Source organism: Kwoniella dendrophila, chromosome 3 (assembly GCF_036810415.1).
Source record: "Kwoniella dendrophila CBS 6074 chromosome 3, complete sequence".
Classification (NCBI taxonomy): Eukaryota; Fungi; Basidiomycota; class Tremellomycetes; order Tremellales; family Cryptococcaceae; genus Kwoniella; species Kwoniella dendrophila.
In genome coordinates, this window is record NC_089478.1 from 1,478,596 (window position 1) to 1,500,216 (window position 21,621).

General features: G+C 36.7%; 9 protein-coding genes across 9 annotated transcripts; 4 read left to right on the forward strand and 5 right to left on the reverse strand.

The window, feature by feature from the left end:
- Window positions 1-153: 153 nt before the first annotated feature.
- On the reverse strand, window positions 154-1,226 carry L201_002844 (uncharacterized protein; the record flags this gene model as incomplete). The annotated part of the gene is made up of 3 exons (XM_066218610.1): window positions 154-301; window positions 377-604; window positions 679-1,226. The coding sequence occupies 3 exons, from the start codon at window positions 1,224-1,226 to the stop codon at window positions 154-156; spliced, it is 924 nt and encodes a 307-aa protein (XP_066074707.1).
- Window positions 1,227-1,644: 418 nt separating this feature from the next.
- On the reverse strand, window positions 1,645-3,365 carry L201_002845 (uncharacterized protein; the record flags this gene model as incomplete). Its single annotated transcript, XM_066218611.1, has 7 exons — window positions 1,645-1,913; window positions 1,994-2,439; window positions 2,525-2,583; window positions 2,638-2,768; window positions 2,840-2,905; window positions 2,961-3,098; window positions 3,146-3,365. 7 exons carry the CDS (start codon window positions 3,363-3,365, stop codon window positions 1,645-1,647), a joined length of 1,329 nt encoding a protein of 442 aa, XP_066074708.1.
- A 503-nt stretch (window positions 3,366-3,868) lies between these two features.
- Window positions 3,869-6,022, reverse strand: L201_002846 (uncharacterized protein; the record flags this gene model as incomplete). The annotated part of the gene is made up of 9 exons (XM_066218612.1): window positions 3,869-4,078; window positions 4,197-4,334; window positions 4,466-4,559; window positions 4,626-4,718; window positions 4,782-4,850; window positions 4,956-5,054; window positions 5,121-5,212; window positions 5,440-5,700; window positions 5,888-6,022. 9 exons carry the CDS (start codon window positions 6,020-6,022, stop codon window positions 3,869-3,871), a joined length of 1,191 nt encoding a protein of 396 aa, XP_066074709.1.
- Window positions 6,023-6,775: 753 nt separating this feature from the next.
- Window positions 6,776-8,694, forward strand: L201_002847 (uncharacterized protein; the record flags this gene model as incomplete). Its single annotated transcript, XM_066218613.1, has 9 exons — window positions 6,776-7,065; window positions 7,139-7,205; window positions 7,281-7,553; window positions 7,637-7,816; window positions 7,883-7,965; window positions 8,064-8,123; window positions 8,189-8,221; window positions 8,355-8,469; window positions 8,587-8,694. 9 exons carry the CDS (start codon window positions 6,776-6,778, stop codon window positions 8,692-8,694), a joined length of 1,209 nt encoding a protein of 402 aa, XP_066074710.1.
- Window positions 8,695-9,896: 1,202 nt separating this feature from the next.
- Window positions 9,897-11,304, forward strand: L201_002848 (uncharacterized protein; the record flags this gene model as incomplete). The annotated part of the gene is made up of 6 exons (XM_066218614.1): window positions 9,897-10,007; window positions 10,111-10,173; window positions 10,268-10,441; window positions 10,516-10,815; window positions 10,920-11,082; window positions 11,165-11,304. 6 exons carry the CDS (start codon window positions 9,897-9,899, stop codon window positions 11,302-11,304), a joined length of 951 nt encoding a protein of 316 aa, XP_066074711.1.
- Window positions 11,305-12,188: 884 nt separating this feature from the next.
- L201_002849 (uncharacterized protein) lies at window positions 12,189-12,900 on the forward strand (the record flags this gene model as incomplete). Its single annotated transcript, XM_066218615.1, has 4 exons — window positions 12,189-12,254; window positions 12,342-12,456; window positions 12,520-12,698; window positions 12,826-12,900. The coding sequence occupies 4 exons, from the start codon at window positions 12,189-12,191 to the stop codon at window positions 12,898-12,900; spliced, it is 435 nt and encodes a 144-aa protein (XP_066074712.1).
- A 549-nt stretch (window positions 12,901-13,449) lies between these two features.
- L201_002850 (uncharacterized protein) lies at window positions 13,450-16,108 on the reverse strand (the record flags this gene model as incomplete). Its single annotated transcript, XM_066218616.1, has 14 exons — window positions 13,450-13,581; window positions 13,660-13,741; window positions 13,821-13,954; window positions 14,031-14,253; window positions 14,319-14,464; window positions 14,530-14,609; window positions 14,679-14,911; window positions 14,996-15,099; window positions 15,165-15,243; window positions 15,313-15,350; window positions 15,425-15,495; window positions 15,566-15,657; window positions 15,804-15,863; window positions 15,966-16,108. 14 exons carry the CDS (start codon window positions 16,106-16,108, stop codon window positions 13,450-13,452), a joined length of 1,617 nt encoding a protein of 538 aa, XP_066074713.1.
- Window positions 16,109-17,321: 1,213 nt separating this feature from the next.
- L201_002851 (uncharacterized protein) lies at window positions 17,322-17,956 on the forward strand (the record flags this gene model as incomplete). Its single annotated transcript, XM_066218617.1, has 3 exons — window positions 17,322-17,429; window positions 17,528-17,689; window positions 17,822-17,956. 3 exons carry the CDS (start codon window positions 17,322-17,324, stop codon window positions 17,954-17,956), a joined length of 405 nt encoding a protein of 134 aa, XP_066074714.1.
- A 524-nt stretch (window positions 17,957-18,480) lies between these two features.
- Window positions 18,481-20,596, reverse strand: L201_002852 (uncharacterized protein; the record flags this gene model as incomplete). Its single annotated transcript, XM_066218618.1, has 5 exons — window positions 18,481-19,627; window positions 19,753-20,123; window positions 20,196-20,268; window positions 20,334-20,389; window positions 20,483-20,596. The coding sequence occupies 5 exons, from the start codon at window positions 20,594-20,596 to the stop codon at window positions 18,481-18,483; spliced, it is 1,761 nt and encodes a 586-aa protein (XP_066074715.1).
- Between the last annotated feature and the right edge of the window lie 1,025 nt (window positions 20,597-21,621).

The following is a 21,621-nucleotide window of genomic DNA, read 5'->3' on the forward strand; positions in this document are numbered from 1 at the left end:
TCTGGTTTTGTTTATTTTTTGCTTTGAGTTTTCTTGGTTTTCCTTTTTTTTATCATTTTTTTCTTTTTTCAATTATCGTTCATACAAATCGCTGAAGGTTAGGAAGAATTCCAATACCGGTGATTAAAGACTATTGGAAAGGAACGAATGAAATCATTTCAACAACGGTGGCATTGGTGGGATGTTGATAAGTGGTGGGAGATGATACACCTTTCGTCGATAGATTTCATCCTCTACCAATTGATGATAAAATGCTGTGGGATCTTTCAATTTTGCCCAATATTCTGGATGAGCGGAAGTGCTAGGTCGATGAGAAATTGGTAGTCAGCTTTCTAATTGCATGATATTTTTCATTTCAAAGATCTGAGATACTTACAGTGAGTTTGCATCGTCAGACTCCATTCCAGTTCGAGCTTTGACAACCCAGTCTTCTGAGATCAGATCGCGAACTTGGTCTGGAATGTGGAGTTTCCGCTGGTATGCATATCTAAATCCGACAAGTCGGATACCTCCCATGTCGTCTATAAGAATATGTCTACCGCATATATCATGGTGAGAAACACCTTGAATATGTAATTGTTTGTACGCTTCGTATAGTTTCACTCTAAGTAAAAGCAAAGAACAACAAAACGTAGTAATCAACAATTTATCCTGCACTAGAAGAATCAAAAGACTTACTTGGTATTATCATTTAATCGTAAAATGCCAAAACCCATAGATCGTCCAACATATTCTAACATCATAATCATATAATGTCCATTTCCTCCTGTACAATATGAACCATAATATTTAGGTACTACTTTACCTTGAAGTTCAAGAAGTGGTCCAAGGTAAAACTTTTCTTCCTTTAACATGTTAACTTCAACTTTACCAGAAGGTACATAATTATCATAATTTGGGTTTTCACATGGATAAGCAAGTAAATATATAGCTTTAATTACGACTTTACCAAAAAATGGATGTATAGCAAGCCAGTAATCCCATAAATTGCCTGCGGCCAAGTAAGCTACAATCTTGACTTTAATGATTGGGTTAGGTACTAGATTTTGTTCGTTATTTGCTCCTATTGCTAAAGAGATATCCGACATGATGGATGGTTTATTGAGAATAAATGCTTTAGAAATGGGTGATTTGGGTTTAGGGTGTCGAGAGAATGTAAGTCCATTTGATAAGTGAGATCGTCTGTTTGGTTCACATCCCTTTTGAAATTCAATAGAAAAGGACATATTGTGAGGAATTGAAGGAGAACTGATATTTATTGATTTGACCGAAATGTTTGCAGAAAGATCTTGATCTGTGATTGTCGAAGGATATATTATCTTCATCTACTGTAAACAAACATACGACTAGCTATGTATATTAAGGTTATGAAATGATACTTAAGACATACTGAACACGTACTCCTGTACATAATCTAACTTATTCATATTTTACTTCACATGTCTACATTCACTGCATTCAGCTTCGTTATTTTTATCTAGTCAACTACAAGCAACATATGTACAGTATAAACTAACTGCCACGGCGTAGATAGTATTAGCTCACAACTCTAATATCCCTACTCCTTTTAGCGCCCTACACTCCTTAACTCGTACAATACAGTAGTATACATTGATTCCACTTTTATACACATTGTACCCAGCCCTAGTTATCAAACCCTTCTTGATTTTTGATGATAACTTTCATATCACCACCTGCAGCTACAGCTTCAAAAGCGTCCATAGATTGAGTGATAGGGAAAGATTTAGTTATTAATTGTCTCAAATCTACTACACCTCTGTCTAACATGTCTATAGCTGAAGGGAAACACGATGCCGTATATCTTGTGATTCCCATAACATTAATTTCTTTGTTGGTAACAGCCAGAGTCGGGAATGTATTCGTTTGGATGTGACCAAGACCAACGGCGAGATCTGGATTTATGACAGGAACATTTAATCAGCTACCTTTGGCGTCATACATGCGGAGATCCAATAGCTTTAAAACAACTCACAATTACCACCCTGTTTAGCGATGGCTATACCTAATAGCATACAATCTTCCGCCCCTGTAGCTTCTATGACTCTATCTACTCCTTCTTCATTAGTTAGACCAGCTTGTTCAATAAATCCAGCTGCTATCTTTTGAGCTTGTTCCCATTTCCTATCACCTATTGATTCATCTTCATGATGAAAATCATCAATTTCACCATCACCTAAACCAACTTTTGATCTTGAAGGATCTTCACCTAATCCATTATTCAGTTCATTGTTTTTCAATGATTCTGTAGGTAGATCTTTAATCAAAAAAGCATGATCTATAATTGGTTTACCAGTTAAAGGTGATTTATAATTTTTAGCAAATTCGACTCTAACTGGGTTATTATCAAATGCAATTATCTTTTTAGCTGAATACGCATGTGCTACTGCTGCTGAGATTAATCCGATAGGACCGCAACCACTAAAGGTAGATTGAAACGCATTTAGAGTTAGATGGAAAAAAACTCTCCTTTTATGACAAGCCATCATGCATAAGAAAGACTCACAAGATAGCAACGGTCTTATGTGGTTCTAGCGCAACTCTTTTACCAATCTGAACACCAACCTATGATACTTGTGTTGTCAGCACGAAAAGTTGTTGTCAAATAATGATACCCACGGCTAAAGGTTGAATGCATCCAGCTTCATCCCAGGATACATGATCAGGTATGTGAGGTGCCATATCAGCTGGTAAAGCAAAGAATCTTGATATTGAACCGACTGATCCTGGTGCACCACAATATCGCATGTCTGGACAAATCCCAAGTTTATGTATCAGTTCATACTATTGTGAAATTAGCAGTATGAAGAATCTAACTCACCTAGACAAATATTTACTCTTCCTTCTTTACAATTTATACATCTTCTACAAGGTAATCCAGGTTCGACTAAATGGTTGCTCAGCAAAAAATGTATACTCAGATTGTAAAAGAGGATACTCACTTGCTACTCTATCACCGATTTTATGTGATTTGACTAAATCGCCTACAGCTATAACTTCACCTGAAGATTCGTGTCCCATTACGATAGGATATTTTACTGGTCTACCACCTACCCCGCCAGCCAAATAATTATGTAAATCTGATCCACAGATACGTAAAAGAGCAATCATCAAATTAGCTTTAAACATAAGGATAATATTATGAACCATGGAATATAGCCGTGGATAAACAACTTATCTGTTGAAATGACCTTGACTAACAAAGCATCAGGTTGTAAAATCGGTAAATCATTTGGTATAACTTCAATCTTTCTTTTAGCTACCAATGTACATGAATGGTTAGGTGGTAGATTCAATGAAGTCACTTGAGGAGGTTGAGTCTTATTCAAAAAGTGGAATTCGGCCATCTTGTTGCTGGTCTATCAATTTTCTTTTGAGATTGAAAAGCTGAAATGTAAGGTGCTCTTCTATGGGTATATGTCACAATGAAGTCCAAGATATGTCGTATGTTAGGACTACATGTACTTCTAATGTACGACTTGATGCTTCACGAATACTTAAGTATGCTTCTTCGACATGAATAATGTTAAGTTATCTTGTTTTGGCCTGTACAACCTAATCATTTAACATTGTTCCGAACGGTCAACAACGGCCCGAATCACCGAACCGATGTAGTGTTCGGTAATACCCGAAATCTTCATTGATTCGGGATACGAGGTGTAAGCTAAGTTGAATTTGTGTTTTATCAGGAATATGTTGATCAATAATCTCTGCTTGAGAAACCTTTCCTAGATAATACCACTTATGAACATCTCGACGAGGCGAGTTTGAGATTTAAACAACGTATACATGCAAATAAAATCAAACAAAGAGAGGGAAAGGGACGTAGGTGCGCAGTCTAATCTAATTTTTAAGTAATAACTTTTGGTATTTCAAACAATACAAAATCGTAATATTCAGCTTCCATTATACTTGCCCATTCACCTCCAACATCTTCACTATTTGATGTTGAACCACCTGATTTATTCTTCTTAGTTGATGGTCCACGTGATGCGGAAGCTAAATATGAGTAGTGGTCTGATATAGATCTTAGTGTCTTAACTGCTGTTTTTGGTTCAGGCTGCGAGGGCGAATGACAATTTTAGTCAGCCAGTCTTCAGGGATATAACTCGGACAATAAAGCTTGTATCTCTTCAAGGATTATACGAGCCCGATTTTAAGATTGATTGATCACTTACCCTTACAATCACACCTGCATAATCGGCTGGTAAACCATATCTCAAAACACTTTCAACGAATAATCGGACAGTTTTAAGATGAGCTAGGATTTGATAGGCCTCCGAGAAGTTGATTCGAGTAAGTCGTAGAAGTTCAGTCTGAAGGATTATCGTATAGTTAGCATGTCAGTGATAAGAGTAAGCTTAAAACACCATCCAGGTGGGTATTTTCATGATACCATAACAGTGTTGGGTAGAACCAATCTATCAAGCGAAAAGAGTTTACTCACCCATAATTCCTTCTCTTCTACACCCAGTTCCGCCAATTCCTTCTTTTGCTTTTCCAAAGCTGAATCATCCCATTTGAAATCTCGAACGATAAATCTATATGACGGTGAAGCATGAGCTAACATTGTTCGATTGTTCTATAGTAGCAAGTAGGTGACTAACTTGTTTTCTCGACATTTATGTATGAAATCCTCCTTAACTTTCTTGAACACTGTTACCGTTTGTAAAAAGTAATCATCGTCCGAGGCAATACGTCTATGTAGTTTAAGCATTAGCTACGTTAGATATCGTATGGAAAGCTGATAACAATGAACATACTGTGTACTTCGTGGTACTACCATGCTCGTCAATCTCTCATATTTGTCTGCCCAATCTTTTTGGGAATTTCTACAAGAGGATGATTATCAGTATCTTTATTGCAATTGACAGGTAAATACTCAGATATAGTACAGTCATCAGAAACATCATGTGCTTGCCTGAACGAACACTTACTTAGGTACAGCAACTATCAAAGTCTCCAAAAATTCACTATTTTCCACTAAATCATTCTTATTTACAACGTCAAGTAAAGAACGTTGGGATAAGTTTCCCCTACATTGTTCATTATAAGCAGTCAGCTGGGTTCCAAGTGTGCTTGGCAATGAACGGTCAGCTCACTGTTGTTTACGTTGTATAGTAGTTAAACTACCTTTAGCGAGATTATAAGATTGTGATTTCTGTTTTTGTATCGATTCTATCGAGTTCATTTCCTATTTTAAACAAGACAAATTTGTTAGTATGTTGACCTTTTCATTCATGCGATTTTCCCGCCTTTCTTATTCACTATTTCCGTCTTCCTCATGCGAGGCAAACTAGAGAAGTACAACTGTCCATGTACTGGATAACAATACAATAATGCTTGTCCCAACAAGTCTCATATATTCTAGGCTATCCTCCTTTCCAAACATTCTGATGGAAAAAAGAGACAGATGCTCACCTTAGTCAAAGCATCAACAACCTCTAATACTTTCCCACCTGAACCCCATCTACTTTTATCCCATCTAAATCCACCTCCACCACCTAACAAAAACTCTTCAGCAGGTCTATCATTAACTCTAGCATGTTGAGCTAATTTAGTTGAATCATCCGAAACTAATGAACGTAATGTATCTAATAATTTTGATACGGTTGATGTGAATTGATTATCTAGTTTTGGAAGTTGGTCGGATAATGTTAATAATGATGAAAGGGTTCCAGCCTATTTGTTGATAGAAGAAAGGATGTTAGTTAGATTATTATTCCAATAGTAATGGATCAAATCTGCTTCTCCTTGCGATATATGCAGCATAGTAAATTAAGCCAGAAAGATTACGATTGCGAAACAGTTTCATGAGGCCATTGCATTGGCGATCATAGATAGGCTTGTTGTGACATTCGCAACTCACCTTCAACTCTGGTATTTCCCAAGTAGCTACTTCGACATCTTTTCCAATAGTACTTGATACCTCATTAAGCATAATATTTGGATCACCATCTTTAAGTGGAGCAGATATGAGCCAATATGATAAGTCGGATGGCATCTTGACGAGGCGTTATATCGGTCGTAGCAGGGCTATAGTCGAGATTGAATAGATGTAGGAGGAAAGAAGGACAAATGAGAGGTATGAGGATGATGATGATGAATGGAACTCTATACAACGTGAACCGGATGCTGAATGATGGGCTCAAGCGGGGGATCAGAGTGTGAGGTGCCGCATGCCTAGTACTGTCCATTGAATAACTTCGTAAGGCTCACGTGGATGTCTTGTATCTTGTTCCTGCGGAAACCCACCATGTAAACCAATCTGCCGACTGAAAGACATTATTATTGCATCACCAAGTTTGGGGTTCATTTTTGCGCATCCATAGTGTATTCACTGATCTTGAGGAGTCAAAATTCCAGGTGAAAAGCTTTGAAAATCAACAGTAGTCTGTATCTCTTCCTTCGCTATGTGATCGAATTGTTACTCTAAATAAAGCCAAATAGTAATCGGCTGGTTTGTACGGTAAAATTGTAATGATGATTACGAAAGTGCCTTCTCCCGCCGGTTAGTTGGATGTAAATCCGGATGCAATTGAATGTTCATCATCGTCATTATTTTCCTATTGAGCTTTGCTGGGAAGCCAAGTGTGAACACTTTCATGACGAAACTCATAACTTGTCATTGTATGATTAACAGCGCATTGTGAATATACATATATATGTATAACTTACTTGTGATCTTCTTATCACTGCTTTCAACAAGGGTATACTGTCAAACACTCAATTAAGCTCAATCATCCATCTAGCCATTATGTATTCTCGGATACCTCGTTCTTTCGTTTTAACAATAACTCGGTCACTTCCTTATACCACACCATCTCGACTATCTACAAGAATACCTATATCAAGATCCTTCAAAAATTCCATACCGAATTCAGCGAAATATGAAAGATTCCCATCAGGTTATGCACCTTCACCTGGACCTAATGGAGGTGGAGGACCTAATATATGGCAGTATTTTAAAAGAAGATTAGGTGGTGATAGAGCTGTTTGGGTATATGGAATTGGTGTTGGTGGTGCAGGTATATATTATGTTACTCAGTAAGCTGGCATATACCTATTTGCGATAACTCAGTGCATGGAGTAATAGCCTATGTTTGTAATATCATTTTAGCTTAGAAAGAGTTGCTGAAACAGGTAGGTTGAGATTTATGGATGTTGATGAAGCTCAAGAAAGAGAAGTAAGCTGTTATCTTATTCAGCTTTAGTACTTGACAAGATCAAACAGCTTATGATGATTATTATCATCGGTGTAGCTTGGCCGTCAAACTCAATTACAAACTCTAAATGAATATTCTCGAGCGGTATTACCACCGAATCATCCAACTACAAAACGAGTTAGAGCAGTAGCGACTCGAATTATTGAATCTTCTGGATTAGGTAGAGTCAAATCAGGTGGTGAGATGGGTGCTGTGGAAGGTAAAGTACCTAATTTTGGTGGAGGTGAAGATATTGGCGAAATCTTATTTGGAGGCGGCGATAGCGAAGCTGAAAAAGCTGTTAAGGAAGGTAAAGAAACTGAATGGGAAGTGAGTGAAATCCATAACTATGATTTGAATCAAAATTTAAGTATAGCCTAAATTGATTATTTTGGATCAACCACTTTTGTTAGGTTTATGTGATAGATGATAGACAAACAAAAAATGCTTTCGTTTTACCAGGAGGAAAAATATTTGTATTTACAGGTATTTTACCTGTTTCAGCAAATGATAATGGTTTGGCTACTGTCTTAGGACATGAAGTAGCACATCAAGTAGCTAGACATCCTGCTGAAAGGATGAGTTCAATGAAAGTGAGCTATCTGCCTCTTTCTCTTCAACCCTGAATCACAGAGCTGATATTATGAATATCTCTCAAGGTACTATTCGCCGTGGGTTTCTTACTTGAATCATTAGGTTTAGATGTTGGTATAACCAGATTACTCCTCACTTTCTTATTACAGTATGTGACGAATGTTTACGGAAACATAAATATGAATAATGATGTTCATCAAAGCTAATATCTTTTTGTCTCCTTCTAACTCCTTTCCGTTATTGCAGATTACCGAATTCAAGGAAAAATGAAACGGAAGCTGATTTTATCGGATTACACTTGATGTCGTGAGCTTGATTCTTTATTCAATCAACCAGAGTTTACTTTTACTAACGGAAAGGTGGGTTTGTAGAAAAGCATGTTTTGATCCAACCGAATCTACCAAGTAAGTTTTGATTTCAGGGCAAAACTATCAATCCATCATAAGAGTCAACATGATTAGCTGCCCCTTGCCGCTTACTTATTTTGGATGGACGTTGAAGCGTAAGGAATCGAATACTGATCGTACCGTCTTCTAGGATGTGGAAAAGAATGTCGGAATCTGAAGAAGGACAGGGATTACCAACCGATTTCTTATCTACTCACCCTGCCAACGAGAAGAGAATAAGACAACTAGAAAAATGGATGCCAGAAGTAAGTTGTTGCCATCATTCGCACACGCACACAAAAAACCAGCAAAATCAATCAATTGATACGTTTGTGGCTTGATGATCATAAGTCATTTGTAATACTGATTGTAACCTTAATTAGGCTCAATCAATCAGAGCTGCAAGTCCGTGTGGAGATACATCAGCACATTATTCAGGGTTCATGGATAGTATAAATCCATTAAGTCCATATAGTAAAGGTATATGGTAATCAATGTTTTATCTGCATCTCGTCTCCATGTCAAGTCAGGATAAATTGATGTAGGGGAAATAAGCGGAAAGGAAGTGGTTGAGTATTGCCTCCGCGGAGATTGTCAGCGTTATTCTATTAAATTCACTATTTGATCAAGCTACTATAGCACAACGGTAGACAAAAATGTATTTGATGCGAATCAACATGATTAAGATAGAATGAGCAATTTGATGCCAAGAATGAAAAATAGTGTAGAGCATAAAAAGTGTGTAGAGCATACCACTACGTCGGTACGCGCTGTACGGTTCAAGGCGTTACGTCTAAGACTATGAACATCAGTGCTGATAATTATTGCGGCAAAAGTTCAATTTCCAGGGTTCCCAAGTAGTGTCAGTTCCCCTTCTCCGCAGTATAGAACAAATTGATGGTAAATTGAAGAGATCTGTGCGTCGCAAGATTGTGTTTGATGCTAGGATAAATGGAAAAGTATCCTTTCAACCGTAACCATCAAAGAAACGTTTGAAAGGACCACTTCAGCACGTTATTCAGTGTGATGGCGAATTAAATGCTCAACCGAAAGGTAGGTGTGACCTCCACTCAATCAAGTTAGGGTTTTACGCTATTGATTAATATAATACCTACTACCCCTATAGTAAACCTCGTCAATGCAACGAGGAGAAGATAGAAAATCTGCAATCACACTGTATCAGCATTTCTCTGTCTAAGCTCGAGTCAGTTCAAAGAATATTTAACCTACAAGCTACTTCATCCTAGGATCGTACTTTTCCTCCTTCTCCTTCTTTACACTTTTCTTCCACACCTTCAGCACCCTTCACCCCATCCCGCCCTTCCCCCTTCTGTTATCTATCCTTTTTACGGAATCAAAAAGTCAAAAGTCAAAAATCAAAACGCGATTATCGGACCGGAATTTGCACACTGTTTAACCCGAAGTACATGAATAACGTCACTGCACGTTCCTACCTGAACATTATATTGATTGATCTAAAACTCTAACTCGATTTTTCACCATCAATTTCTCAATTTTGTTTGTTTATCATCGACCTTTTTCTACTCTTAGTATATCAAAGACGAGGCAAGTCAATCCCGTCAACCAACTAAAAAGTGTTAAAACGACATATATATAAAGCACATCGCCTTTCTTACTTCAGTCCTCGTTTCCTCTTTAAAACTAATCAGAACAACACGAAATTTTCAGAATAATGACACAAGATCATAAATATCATGACGAACCTGCTGTAGCTGCTGTAGAAGATGGCGGTCCACTTACCAGTCCTAGCTTAGTTGAAAAACCACATTCATTTCGATACGATGTTAGTATAACCTAACTATCATTCGCATTATATCTTCTGCCGTCAAGTCAAATAAAGAGAAAATCTATGCTGACATTAATCAATTTTCCTTTCGATTGATCAGGTAGTTCAAGGTTTCTTCCTACAGAATGGTCCAGAACCTAAACATATGGAATTTGAAGAAATGGTAAGTTACTTATAGCTCGACTTAAATCAGAACATCGAAAATTACGTTTAAACTATAACTTCACTAATTTGAAACTGACAACATAACCATTCAGCTGAAAAGAAATTTCGGTTTAATTGATTCAACACCTGAAAGGTGGAATAACCTCAGAAGAGATGTCCGAAAGTTACAAGATGAAGCTCCTGAAGGTACACATTATAAGGTCATGTTTTTAGGTAGACATGGTCAAGGTTGGCATAATTTTGGTGCAAGTAAATATGGTGTTGACGTGAGTTATGTTTACTGTATTTATCGCATTCGCATAATTGAGCTAAATTATCTTTTCGTTTTTCATTTACATAGCCATGGGAAGATCATTGGACATTCATTAATGGAGATGGAGAAATAACATGGGGACCTGATCCAGAATTAACACCATTAGGTATATCACAAGCGCAAGCTATTCAAAAATGTTGGAAAGAACAATTACCTTTTAATCCACCTATAACCAAAGAAGAGATAAAATGGTTTGTTTCACCTTTAACCAGAACTGGTCAAACCATGTTAGAATCTTGGGGTGATTTATTAACTGGTGTACCAGAAGTTTGGGAAGATTGGAGAGAAATTTATGGTAGTCATACTTGCGATAAGAGATCAACTAGAGTAAGTCATATTGACCGATCACTCCGTTGATTTGTTATATTTCAACGATCATTGCAATTATCGTTGGGCTGGAGTTAATATCTTCCTTCATTTCAAATTTATAGTCTTATATTGCTAAACGTTTCCCAACCTTCCAAATTGAAGAAGGTTTTGCTGAAGAAGACGAACTTTGGAAAGCTGATGATAGAGAAACTGATGCCCATATGCAAATGAGAGCTCAAAGAGCTATGGATAGATTGTTTGGTATAAATGGTGCGAAAGAAACTTGTGAGTATGGCTTCGAACACATTCAGCTTGATAGTGATTTGTGAAAATACCATTGACACCTTATTTTGTTTTTCATAAACAGTTATATCCGTTACTTCACATTCTGCAATTCTTCGAAATCTTTTAGCGGTATTGCATCATCAACCCTACCCTTTAGCAACAGGAGAGATGATTCCTGTAGTTGTTAAAGCTACAAAGGTTGAACCTAATGGCATCATATAGGATGTTCAGCTACCTGCTCATATACCTTGGTTTGGAAAATTTAGATTCTTTGGTTTCATCTGTGTATTTTTGGTTCTCTCATTTCTTGTATATTATTATTAATTCTTTTTCTTTACATTTTTATCATATACATATCCTATACATATCGGTAGAGTATGAGAAGGAAACTAGGAATATGCCAGGCATTAGGAATAGAAATCAATCAATTATCTGACTTAACAAAAGTAAATATACAAATACATAGGACATGCATAATATATCACGATATCTAATGGTCGGTTCCTATAGATTTGTCATACCTGCTAGTTGTAGATAATGAAGTCTGGGCTTGATCAAAGTAATACCGGTAAATCAACGTCATTTCAACCGTAAGGAAGATCAAATCGATCGGGTAAAGCTTAATCTCATTATTTCCGATCTGTCCACTTGATCTAGCATCTATCTTCGTGTTTTCAGCGTGTATGATCAATTATTCCTCAAGCTTGGTTTGATTTGTCGTCATCGTCGTTCATCATAGCACTAACTTATTTGCAGTGAATAAATCTTGTATTTTGGGTGCAAAGAGTGCGAAGAGTGATTATCATTATTATTGTAAATCATGTTGTAATGAAAAATAATAGAACACGTTAATGCGTTCAGGTGATGTCATGATGAAAGAAATCACAGTACGAATGTGTGGGAATCATCATATTCTTGGTCATTGATTTTTGTACTCACGAAATGATACTCTTACATCCTACCTGTTCTTTCTATATAGTGTACTGTACATGTGATTTTGCTTTCCATCTGACATCCAAAAAAATCAACCACTCACAAATAATAATATCTACTACAATCCTAATAGGCATAACCCATATCAAAAGCAAGTATAATCCCAAATTAAGATGATGTTCAGACCTCTTACTATCGCTAGAAGAGCACCAGTCTCACTCAAACCTGTGGTAGCTACTGTAAGTGTTAACAGAATTCTTAGTAGTAGCTGTAACGCTAACTAATCTCCCCTTATACATCTTTTTCCTTTTCTTGAATCTTGTTAGCGACTTTACGCTTCAAATCCACCACCTACCCCACCTCCTAGTGGACCTGGTGGAGCTCCACTTACTCCACCTACCAGTGGACCTGGTGGACCAGCTGGATCAGGAGGAACTGATAGTGAGTGATTAAATACACGCAATGTAAATTATATTAAACTGATTAAATGTTTCGATATGACAGCTCAAAACAATTATTTGGTATACGGTGGAGGAGCAGCAGCATTAGTTGGAATTTACTATTACTTCTTTAGTGGCGGTTCAGTTAAAGCAAGAGCTAGTCAATCTGTACGACACGCTGATGGTGCTGTAGCTCAAGCTGAAGGTTATGCAAAAGGTTTCAAGCATGAAGCTGAAGGTAAAGTAAGTAAAATTATCATCATTATCATCACCACCACCACCATTAATCACCTACAACGAGAATCCCGAAGTTGGAAGTATAGTGGGACTAATTATCATTTTACCTATTACTATAACTTTTTTTCGCTAGGCTTCAGAATTAGCTGGAAAAGCTAAAGGTTCATATGAAGAAGCTAAAGGTGAAGTTAAGAAAGCTTTCAAATAAAGCAGTACTGATTTTCTGTAAATCATGGATTTGAGGGTATTCAAAGTGCAAAATAAAAATTAAAAGCAAATATGGGATTATCGGGGTCAAGCGTAAAATAGTAAACAGAAGATAATTGAAAACCGAGGGTTATAATGGGTAATGTGTTTAGGCAAAGTTCAATCAATGTATTCTATATATTGATAATAAATCAAAATAAATCATGTATCGATCATTTATGTTACAATTGCGTGTGTGTTGCGTTATACAGATAACTGCCTTGTTTTAGTTGTACTATCGCTATTGTCATACTAGCTGGTGGTCACAATCATTCATCCATCTATATAAATCTATTTGATCTAAGTTATTCGTAAAAGATGGCATGGAACGAAAATGAGATTTTGATTCGTCATGATGAAATGACGATAATTAATTACAACGGAGATTTCTCTATTCTCTATTCTCTATAAAATTCTCACACTGACGAATACTCCTCTTGAATATATATTATAAAACCCCCATATCTAAGAAAAGCTTTGTTGAAAGCTTTAACAGCCTTGAGTTATCACTTTACTCCAATTCAGGTTGAATAGCAACTTTTTGTTCGGTTGACAAGTTTGATTTTGGTCCATCATAATATTTTCTACCTGCTGCGAAATACCAAATGAGTGATAAAGCCATGACTGCTCCTGTGATTGGTGCCTAAAAGATAACAATAACCGAGTTCGTAAGTCAGCGACTCTGGGCGTTTATAGTATCACACAAACTTCCTTCACTCACAGAGTAATTGAAAGTGTTCCATGTAAGTGGATAAGAAGCTGGGAAGGCTAAAATCGTAACTTCGAATAAGGTCCAAAGTGTCCTAAAGGAAGAACCGACAGATATTTAGCATGATCAATCATACGATTTTTTGAGTCTTTTGTCTTGATAGTTCAACTCACATGACAATGTTAACGTAAAGACCCCATTTTCTCATATAGAATGGACCAGGTGTAAATTTGACTTCGGGATGACCATCAAATATTCTTCTACAAACGACTGGGATAAGGTATGATAAATCTAAAGCGACAGCACACTACAGAACATAGACAGAAGATATCTTATCAGTTCTCTCCCATATTTGGAATTTGCCATAATAGGACGAGACTTACCATTGAGAAAATAGCATTGACAGCAGTCAAACTTGCGAAAGACAAAACACCCATTAAGACACTGATGGCTACAACTACCCAAACTGCAATAACGGGAGTTTTGGTAGTTTTGTTCATTCTACCGAATAATCCTCTATCGGGGAAAGCACCATCTCTTGAGAAAGCAAATACAGTTCTTGAATTTGCTTGTAATGCTGTTTGTACAGTAAATGCTGCTACGAGACTATACGATTAGAAGTCAATCATCAGTATATATACTTGACTTATACTGCGTTGATGGAAACTTACCAAACAAACGACCAAAGTACCATTGAACCAGCTTTACCCATTCTTAAATACATAATACCTAAGAAAGCGTTACCTGATGGACCAGGAAGATTGGCAACTTCACCAGCAGTTACACAGAGAACAATGTTAAGGATCCAACCAATGAACTGAAAGACATGGGTAACCGTCAGTTTATTGCAGAGTGTTTGAATATGATGTAACATGTACTCACACCGGTATTGAGTACAGCAACAAAGATAGCTACTGGAGCAGCGATAGCAGCCCTGTGTACCTCTTCACTGATATGAGCGGCTATGGGATGCAAACTAAATCAGCTTTTCGCTTTTCATTAACAGCGATGCCGCTAGAAGTCAAACTCACCAGCATCATAATCAGTCATAGTCCATTGAACAGAAAGTAAACCCATCATAACAGCTAAACCGTTTGAAGGCCAACCGGTACCATTAATAGTTTCAGTGAAAATATAACTTCCTGGATGCATTTCTGATCTTGGTGTACATGCTAATAAAGTGATAATGATGATTAAAGCTGAACCGATGTTAATGAAGACAAAGTATCTTGTAAGTCTTGCTAAACCGGCTGTTGGCATTGAGCTACATCATTAATATAGAACAATCAGTATAAAATGTTCCACTATAATACTCCAAAATGAAAGATTACATTGTAGCGTGACTTACTTGAGTATACCGTGCATCACAAGTAAAGCACAGAACAACAAGAATTGATGCCAAACTTCAATCACGTAGGTTTCTCTACAAATCACTACAGCACCAAGGATCATCTAAATAATACATCTAATCAGCATACATCGGTGAAGGCTATCTGAAATATACTATTTTTACTCACTCCTGATAAACCCCATTCTGTAGAAGCTACACCTGCGACTTGACCTAAAATGTTCAAATAACCAGTAACCCAACCGACCCTATAAGAGTCAACCAAGTCAGTTTAAATGCATCTGTACTGCCTATTCTGAGAACTAGTATAAACTCACATAGGTCTCCATGTTCTAGGTACTAAAGCAGCAGAAGCCTAGTTTCCAAAGATTCAGGTTGGTTAGCTGGATGTCCACACATCTTAGAATATGAATGGACAAATTAACTTACAGTGTATAAACCACCAGCAGTAGGATAAGCAGAAACGATTTCAGCAATTGAAGCACCTAGACTGATGTTCACTATGAAATGATACTCGAAGATTAGCTCGACGCACGGACCACAAAAAAATAGAAAAGTAATTATACTCACTGATAGAACCTGCTAACCAACACCAAACAACTGAAGCTACACCACCATATGTAAGAGGTGTGGTGAAAGTAGTAGCAATTGATGCTGTCATACTATTGTACCATAAAAAGGTTAGTATACTCTCATATCTGCTACTGCGATTATAGGTCCGAAGAATTTCGGAACATACCCCATAATACTGTTAAGATATAGTCATCATTAGCAAAGTACCTGCTTCTTTCTAATAGACAAGACATACCTCATAGCAAAACTGAAAGTTTCAAGATTACCAAATTCTCTGATAAATTCGGATTTATAACTTTTATTTTATACGTTCTGTAAGTCAGCTGCATATCCTATGAGATGATTTATTGAAGCTATTGAAGCTTATTATTTTTGTTTCAAAGATAAAGATACATACCCCAATTTAGCTAATAAAGCTTCATCATCGATACTATCTTTATCTATACTTGTATGATTACCACCTTCCATCGGTGTGGCAGCACCATTGAGATGAGGTAAAGGTGCTTCATTGCCTTCACCGTATTTTTCCAAGTCTGACATTTTGCTGAATTGTTGTAGATGTAAAGCTGAAAACCGAGTCTTAATAGTTGAGTCGAAGAAGATAAGACGGATGATAGTCGAAGTGTCACTTTTATGTCTCTAGTGAAGTTCCGATATGTTGGGTGTTGAAGAGCTTAAAGCTTGAAAAGAAATTATGTTTTTTTTTTGATGAGATGGTTATCTCGTTTAGTTGTAGTATCTGTGAAGATGATCAATGATCTTTTTTTCCTGTTTTCTATAGCGATAGGATTGACAACGAGAAGTGGGTTCACAAAAGAATGTTAAAATAATACTTGTAAAAAAGTATAAAATGAGTACTACCTGACAGGTACTATACTATTTTGTTGCTGGAGCAGGTAATACCGGTAAAGTCGTCATACATAATAGTGAAATTTTGAATTTTTAATGTACTAACGATACATATTCAGCACGCGACTTTTCTTTTTATCATATCATATCGGTTTATCCTATCAGATCACGGAATAAATTCAATGACATGAAAGATCTAAGATCTATCGTACTACCGGAACGGCTTTACTTGAAAAGTTTAGAAACGTGCAAAGCTAAAAACAGGAAAAGAAAAAAATCATAATTAAAAATAAAGAAAAGATCATTCCGCCCTTACCCGCTTTACTGAAAAACCCTGAATCCCTTGTGCTCACTCCTTGTGTTACATCGAGTTCCTGGATCTCTCCTCCTATATGTATTTATTGAAACTTTGACACACCCCTCGTTATGTACTTGCGTATCATTCTTGTATCCATCTTATTGTGTTTCCTAACTTACTGATATATTGACCACTGCACTGATCGACGGATCCATCTCCAATTACGATCCGATGCATCCAATGCATCTCATCCAGGCGGATTCGTCTCAAAACAAACAAGATCAGAGTGAAGCAGTAACTTATAGACTGGTTGATCACAGATTAGCGGAATCAAATAGCAAACGCGGACTCAACTCAAACCTGTAATTTTCCGGCGGAACGCACATTTTGACTTTTTGACTTTTCATGTCGAGAACAACAAATAATCTTGAGGAATTGCTGTTATATGTAGATCTTAATCAGCAGTCAGTGGATAATAATATCTGTGAAGAGTAATTATAGACTACACTCCATTGATCTGCGCTCGATTGACAAGTATCGACGTTTACTATTTATTCAATTCCTAAAGGTCTCAAATAGAAATTTCGAGAACAGATAAAAATCAGAATGGCTCCACTAGCAGGTCCATCTCAAACGAAGACTAAAACTTCAAATGAACGAAAGAGGAAAGCTGGTGGAAATGGGAAGAAAGGTAAAGTGTTTGTTGAAGATAAAGTAGGTCAATCAAACTCTGCTACCTATATTAGAAATACATGTCTGATATCACATACCAATTATACTAATCTTGGATTCGCGGTTATTTATAATTACAGAAAGACTTATTATCTTTGATGTCATCAATTACATCAAGTAAAGATACGATAGCTAAATCTAAAGTAGATAAACGTAAAGCAGCAATAGATGAATCAATACAGACATCTTCCGAAGATAAGAATAAGAAGAGTAAAAAATCAATAGAAAAGGAGAAAGCTTTAGTAGGTTCATCGTTCATTGTATTATATTCTCATCCCAAAATTTACATTTAACAACCTGAATCGATCCGTGTTCATCGATGAAACCTTAATTTGAATCAAATCTAATTGTTATTATTGTCTACTTAATAATAGGAAAGAGCAAAAGCAACTTTAATCGAAAAGCAAAAACTAAAGAAAGAGCGTAAATCATCTTCAACGACAAAAAGTAAAAATACTTCAGATCAATCAACCGATTTACCAAAAAAGAAAAAGGTTGGATTCGCTTAAACTTTTTTTCCTTCACGAACACAGCACATTATACATAGATGTAATATAGATGGGAGAATTAATATGATCTTGTTGTAACTTGTGATAGATGATCGAATGGAAATACCACAAACTATGTATGTAATATATGTGTATATGCTTTACATCGTACTCGGAATCCAGCTTCTATGCTTGAGGTTAGGCAAAATGTACAGAATCACCCATAGTATGGAAACAATGAAAATATCATATATAGTACAGATCCGCATGATCCAGCTAATTATAGCACATGCATCTATCTAGCATTATACAAGATCAAAAATGCATATGCTAATTTGACTATAAAATATCGAAAATCGAAAATTGTCCCATTGTCCTTATCTATACTTTGTCTATCTTAATAGCCATTATTTTCTACTGTTACAACAAAGGATAAAATCCCTCCTAATTATCATTATTCCTTATTATAAAAGTCCAAAATTACATATAAACGCCATGAAATCCGTCACTATCACAAATCCGAAAATTAAAAGTCTAATCTTCTATTATCGTGTATTCGTATTATTGTTATTTTCAGTGGAATCCGGTATTGGACCATCTCTAGGTACTTCACTGTACAAAGGTGGTAAATCAACAATTTCTTCTTGAAATCTACCTGCATCAGCATGTCTTCTAAATGTTGGACCAGCATTCTCCGCCACTCTCCTCCTAGGTCCAGTATTATTATTGCTGCTGTTTACATTTCCACGTGAATGTGTAGCACCAGGTGGTAAAGTAGGTAATTGATCTGGATTTTCTGGATTAGCTATTCTCATTCCACCTTGTGTAGCCTGAGGAGAGTATGTAGGGAAGGTTTGTTGAGATTGACGTGATAATTGTGATTGAGAAGGTTTTGAGATATCTGAATTTTGACTTGTTGAAGTAGATAGTATTGTTCCTGTTCCAGCGGTTGGACTTTGTGCGTTAGGTTGACTATAATGTAATTGAGCATATGCTTGTTCCATTGAAGTTGGAGTTGATAATGATTTTTCAGGTAATGGTCCTGCTATACCAGGTGAACTTGGACTATGATTTTCATCTAATAATGATAATTCCATATCATGTCTATTATCGTGTGTTGAGTTGATTGTAGCTGCACCCAAACCTGCAAATCCAGCTGCTGATGATGTCAAGGTTCTATTTTCTGATTGAGAGAAATATGAATCAGTTCCATTTGAATTTGTATTTTGATCAGGTGAACCATGTCTACTTGGTGGTCTGAATGCACCAACTTCCCTATAAGGTTCAACCATAGCTTGAGATCCATTTCTTCGTATAGAGTTATCGTCACCATTCGCTAAATCTATAGGCGAGATTCCAAATTTATCTATACGTTGACCTTGATTTCTTCTTTGTCTTCGTCTTTTAAGTAAGAAATATACAAATACACCAACAAGAATAGCAGCTATAACTAAACCAACTACTAAACCTGCTATTGCTCCTTTACTGGTACCAGATCCACCTGAACCTTTTCTACTTGTAGCTGTAGCTGATTCAGTTATTGGTAACGTCGCTGGATCTAAGGATCCTGTTGTCACTGTTGTTGGCCATACGCCTGTAGGTTGAGGTGATTGTTTCAAACACGATGTATCGTTCGAATCCGATACTGAGTAAATTCCTGATGTTCCACCTCTTCCATAACCTTGTGCGGAGCTGGATAAGAAAATTCAACATATTTAGTAAATGATTGAAGGGTACTTTCGCCAAGAAATATGTCAATGATGGAACAGTTCGTTTTGTGGTTAAACCACTCATTAAGGAGGTGCTCAAAGACTCACTTCATCATAATCAAAAATCTAGATTGATAAGGAATATCTAAAACCCAATCTGATTGAGATGTTACACCTTTTTCTAGCGTTACATCATAAGGGTTAAATGATTGATCCATTGCTATAACAGTGAAATTGTATGGACCATATTCTAAACCGCCCGACCAGGATAATTCAAATCCCCTTTGACACTGTACAGCTTGACCTGAAACTGTAAATGTGAAATCTAATGAAGCTGATCTTGAACTTGCCCAAGTTAAACAACTTGAATCGTTTGCTGGTTGTACAGTTTGAATTTCTGATGATCCACCTGTACCTAATCCATCAGCATCAGAAACCATTACTACATAATTCACTCCTGCAGCTAATTGAAGTAATATCTATACAAAAAGGTATTAAATCAGTTTAGCCTACATTTATATAAAACCACTTTGGCTATGATTGAAACTTACCTCTGTACTTCCAGTTCCATTCGTTATGTAAGAATCTGAAATGTCATAGAAGAAAGGTTGACCATAAACCGGTCTATGATCAATGATTTCAAGTATCAGTGCTATTACAATATTAGCAAGATGGAAATCCCTACTCACACAATCCAAACCGTGTATGGTGCTTTACCTGTAGCTTGCCATGTTATGGTAACTTCCTGAAGAAGAAAATCAAAATCCCTAGTTAATCGTTTTTTGCGACAATACGTGCGTGTGGTTCAAGAACAGATACTTGAAATTAATATACTCACTTGACATTGACTTGTGTTTGAAGGCCATTGGAAAAAATAGTTCGCTGCACCTTGAACCAACGTTGGAAATACCAAACTTGATACTAAAAACAAGAGGTAAGAGAATTTATACATGATGTGGTCTTTTCAACAACTAAAATGTTCTTTTATGTGTTTTGTGTGTGTGTGTGTGTGTGTGTGTGTGTGTCAAAGGGTGATAGGAGTAATTGATGAAGAGAGCACGGACGGGACGTGGAGAATACTGGTGACAGGTGAAGCGGGGGAAAGGACCACCTTTAAGGATGAGCTGCGTAATTGGGTTAGATGTACAAGGACATATAGCTTGAATAGGTCGACGCGTTTTCTGGGTTTTTTCTTCAGCTATTTGTTGATGAAATCGAATGAGCTGAGAAAGCCCAGATATAAGATATATACAATACTGAGAAAAGGTATAAACAGATGATTAAAAGGAGAGCAAGGTAGAGAAATATGATAAAAATGTAAGTATTCAAAAAGCGCTGCCAAGAATCTCTCTCACGATCACTCCTAGACCTCCCTACAATTACAAACTCAAGCTAGACTGTAAAAGGTAAAAAAAATGATCGTACTTTGTACCTAAATCGACGTGACGCAATTACGATTTTTCTTAATTCGCGTTTAAATTGTTTTTACAGTTAGTTAAGCTGAAGAAACAATCACCATTCACCGAATGCAAGCAGGAACAAAGAAATCTGCCTCAAATTCGTAATAAGTTCACTACTCTCCATCCCCGATATCCTAATCAACCGGGTTTTCGGCTATCGAAGGTGGTTGATGAAAACCATAAATAGCATCATGTTATATAGCGTCAGAAACACGCTCAGATCATTCAAATATTGACCAGTATAGAATACACTTGGGGCACAAAATACAACTCCATCATACAAATTACCCCATTCCCAAAAGCTGCACTCATACCCCTCGTCCTATATCTCTCAACATGAAGAAGTTGGTCAATGCACTCTGAGTTGTGTGCTTTGAATGCGAATTCGACTTTCCTGTTGATCCAGAACTGTTGATTGCATGTTTTGCAATTTTTAAAGCTTGATCAAGATATGAGGATCTGTTGTGAGGAAAAAGGGCTCATTCATGCTCATATGGCTGATGAGCTTGAGCAGATG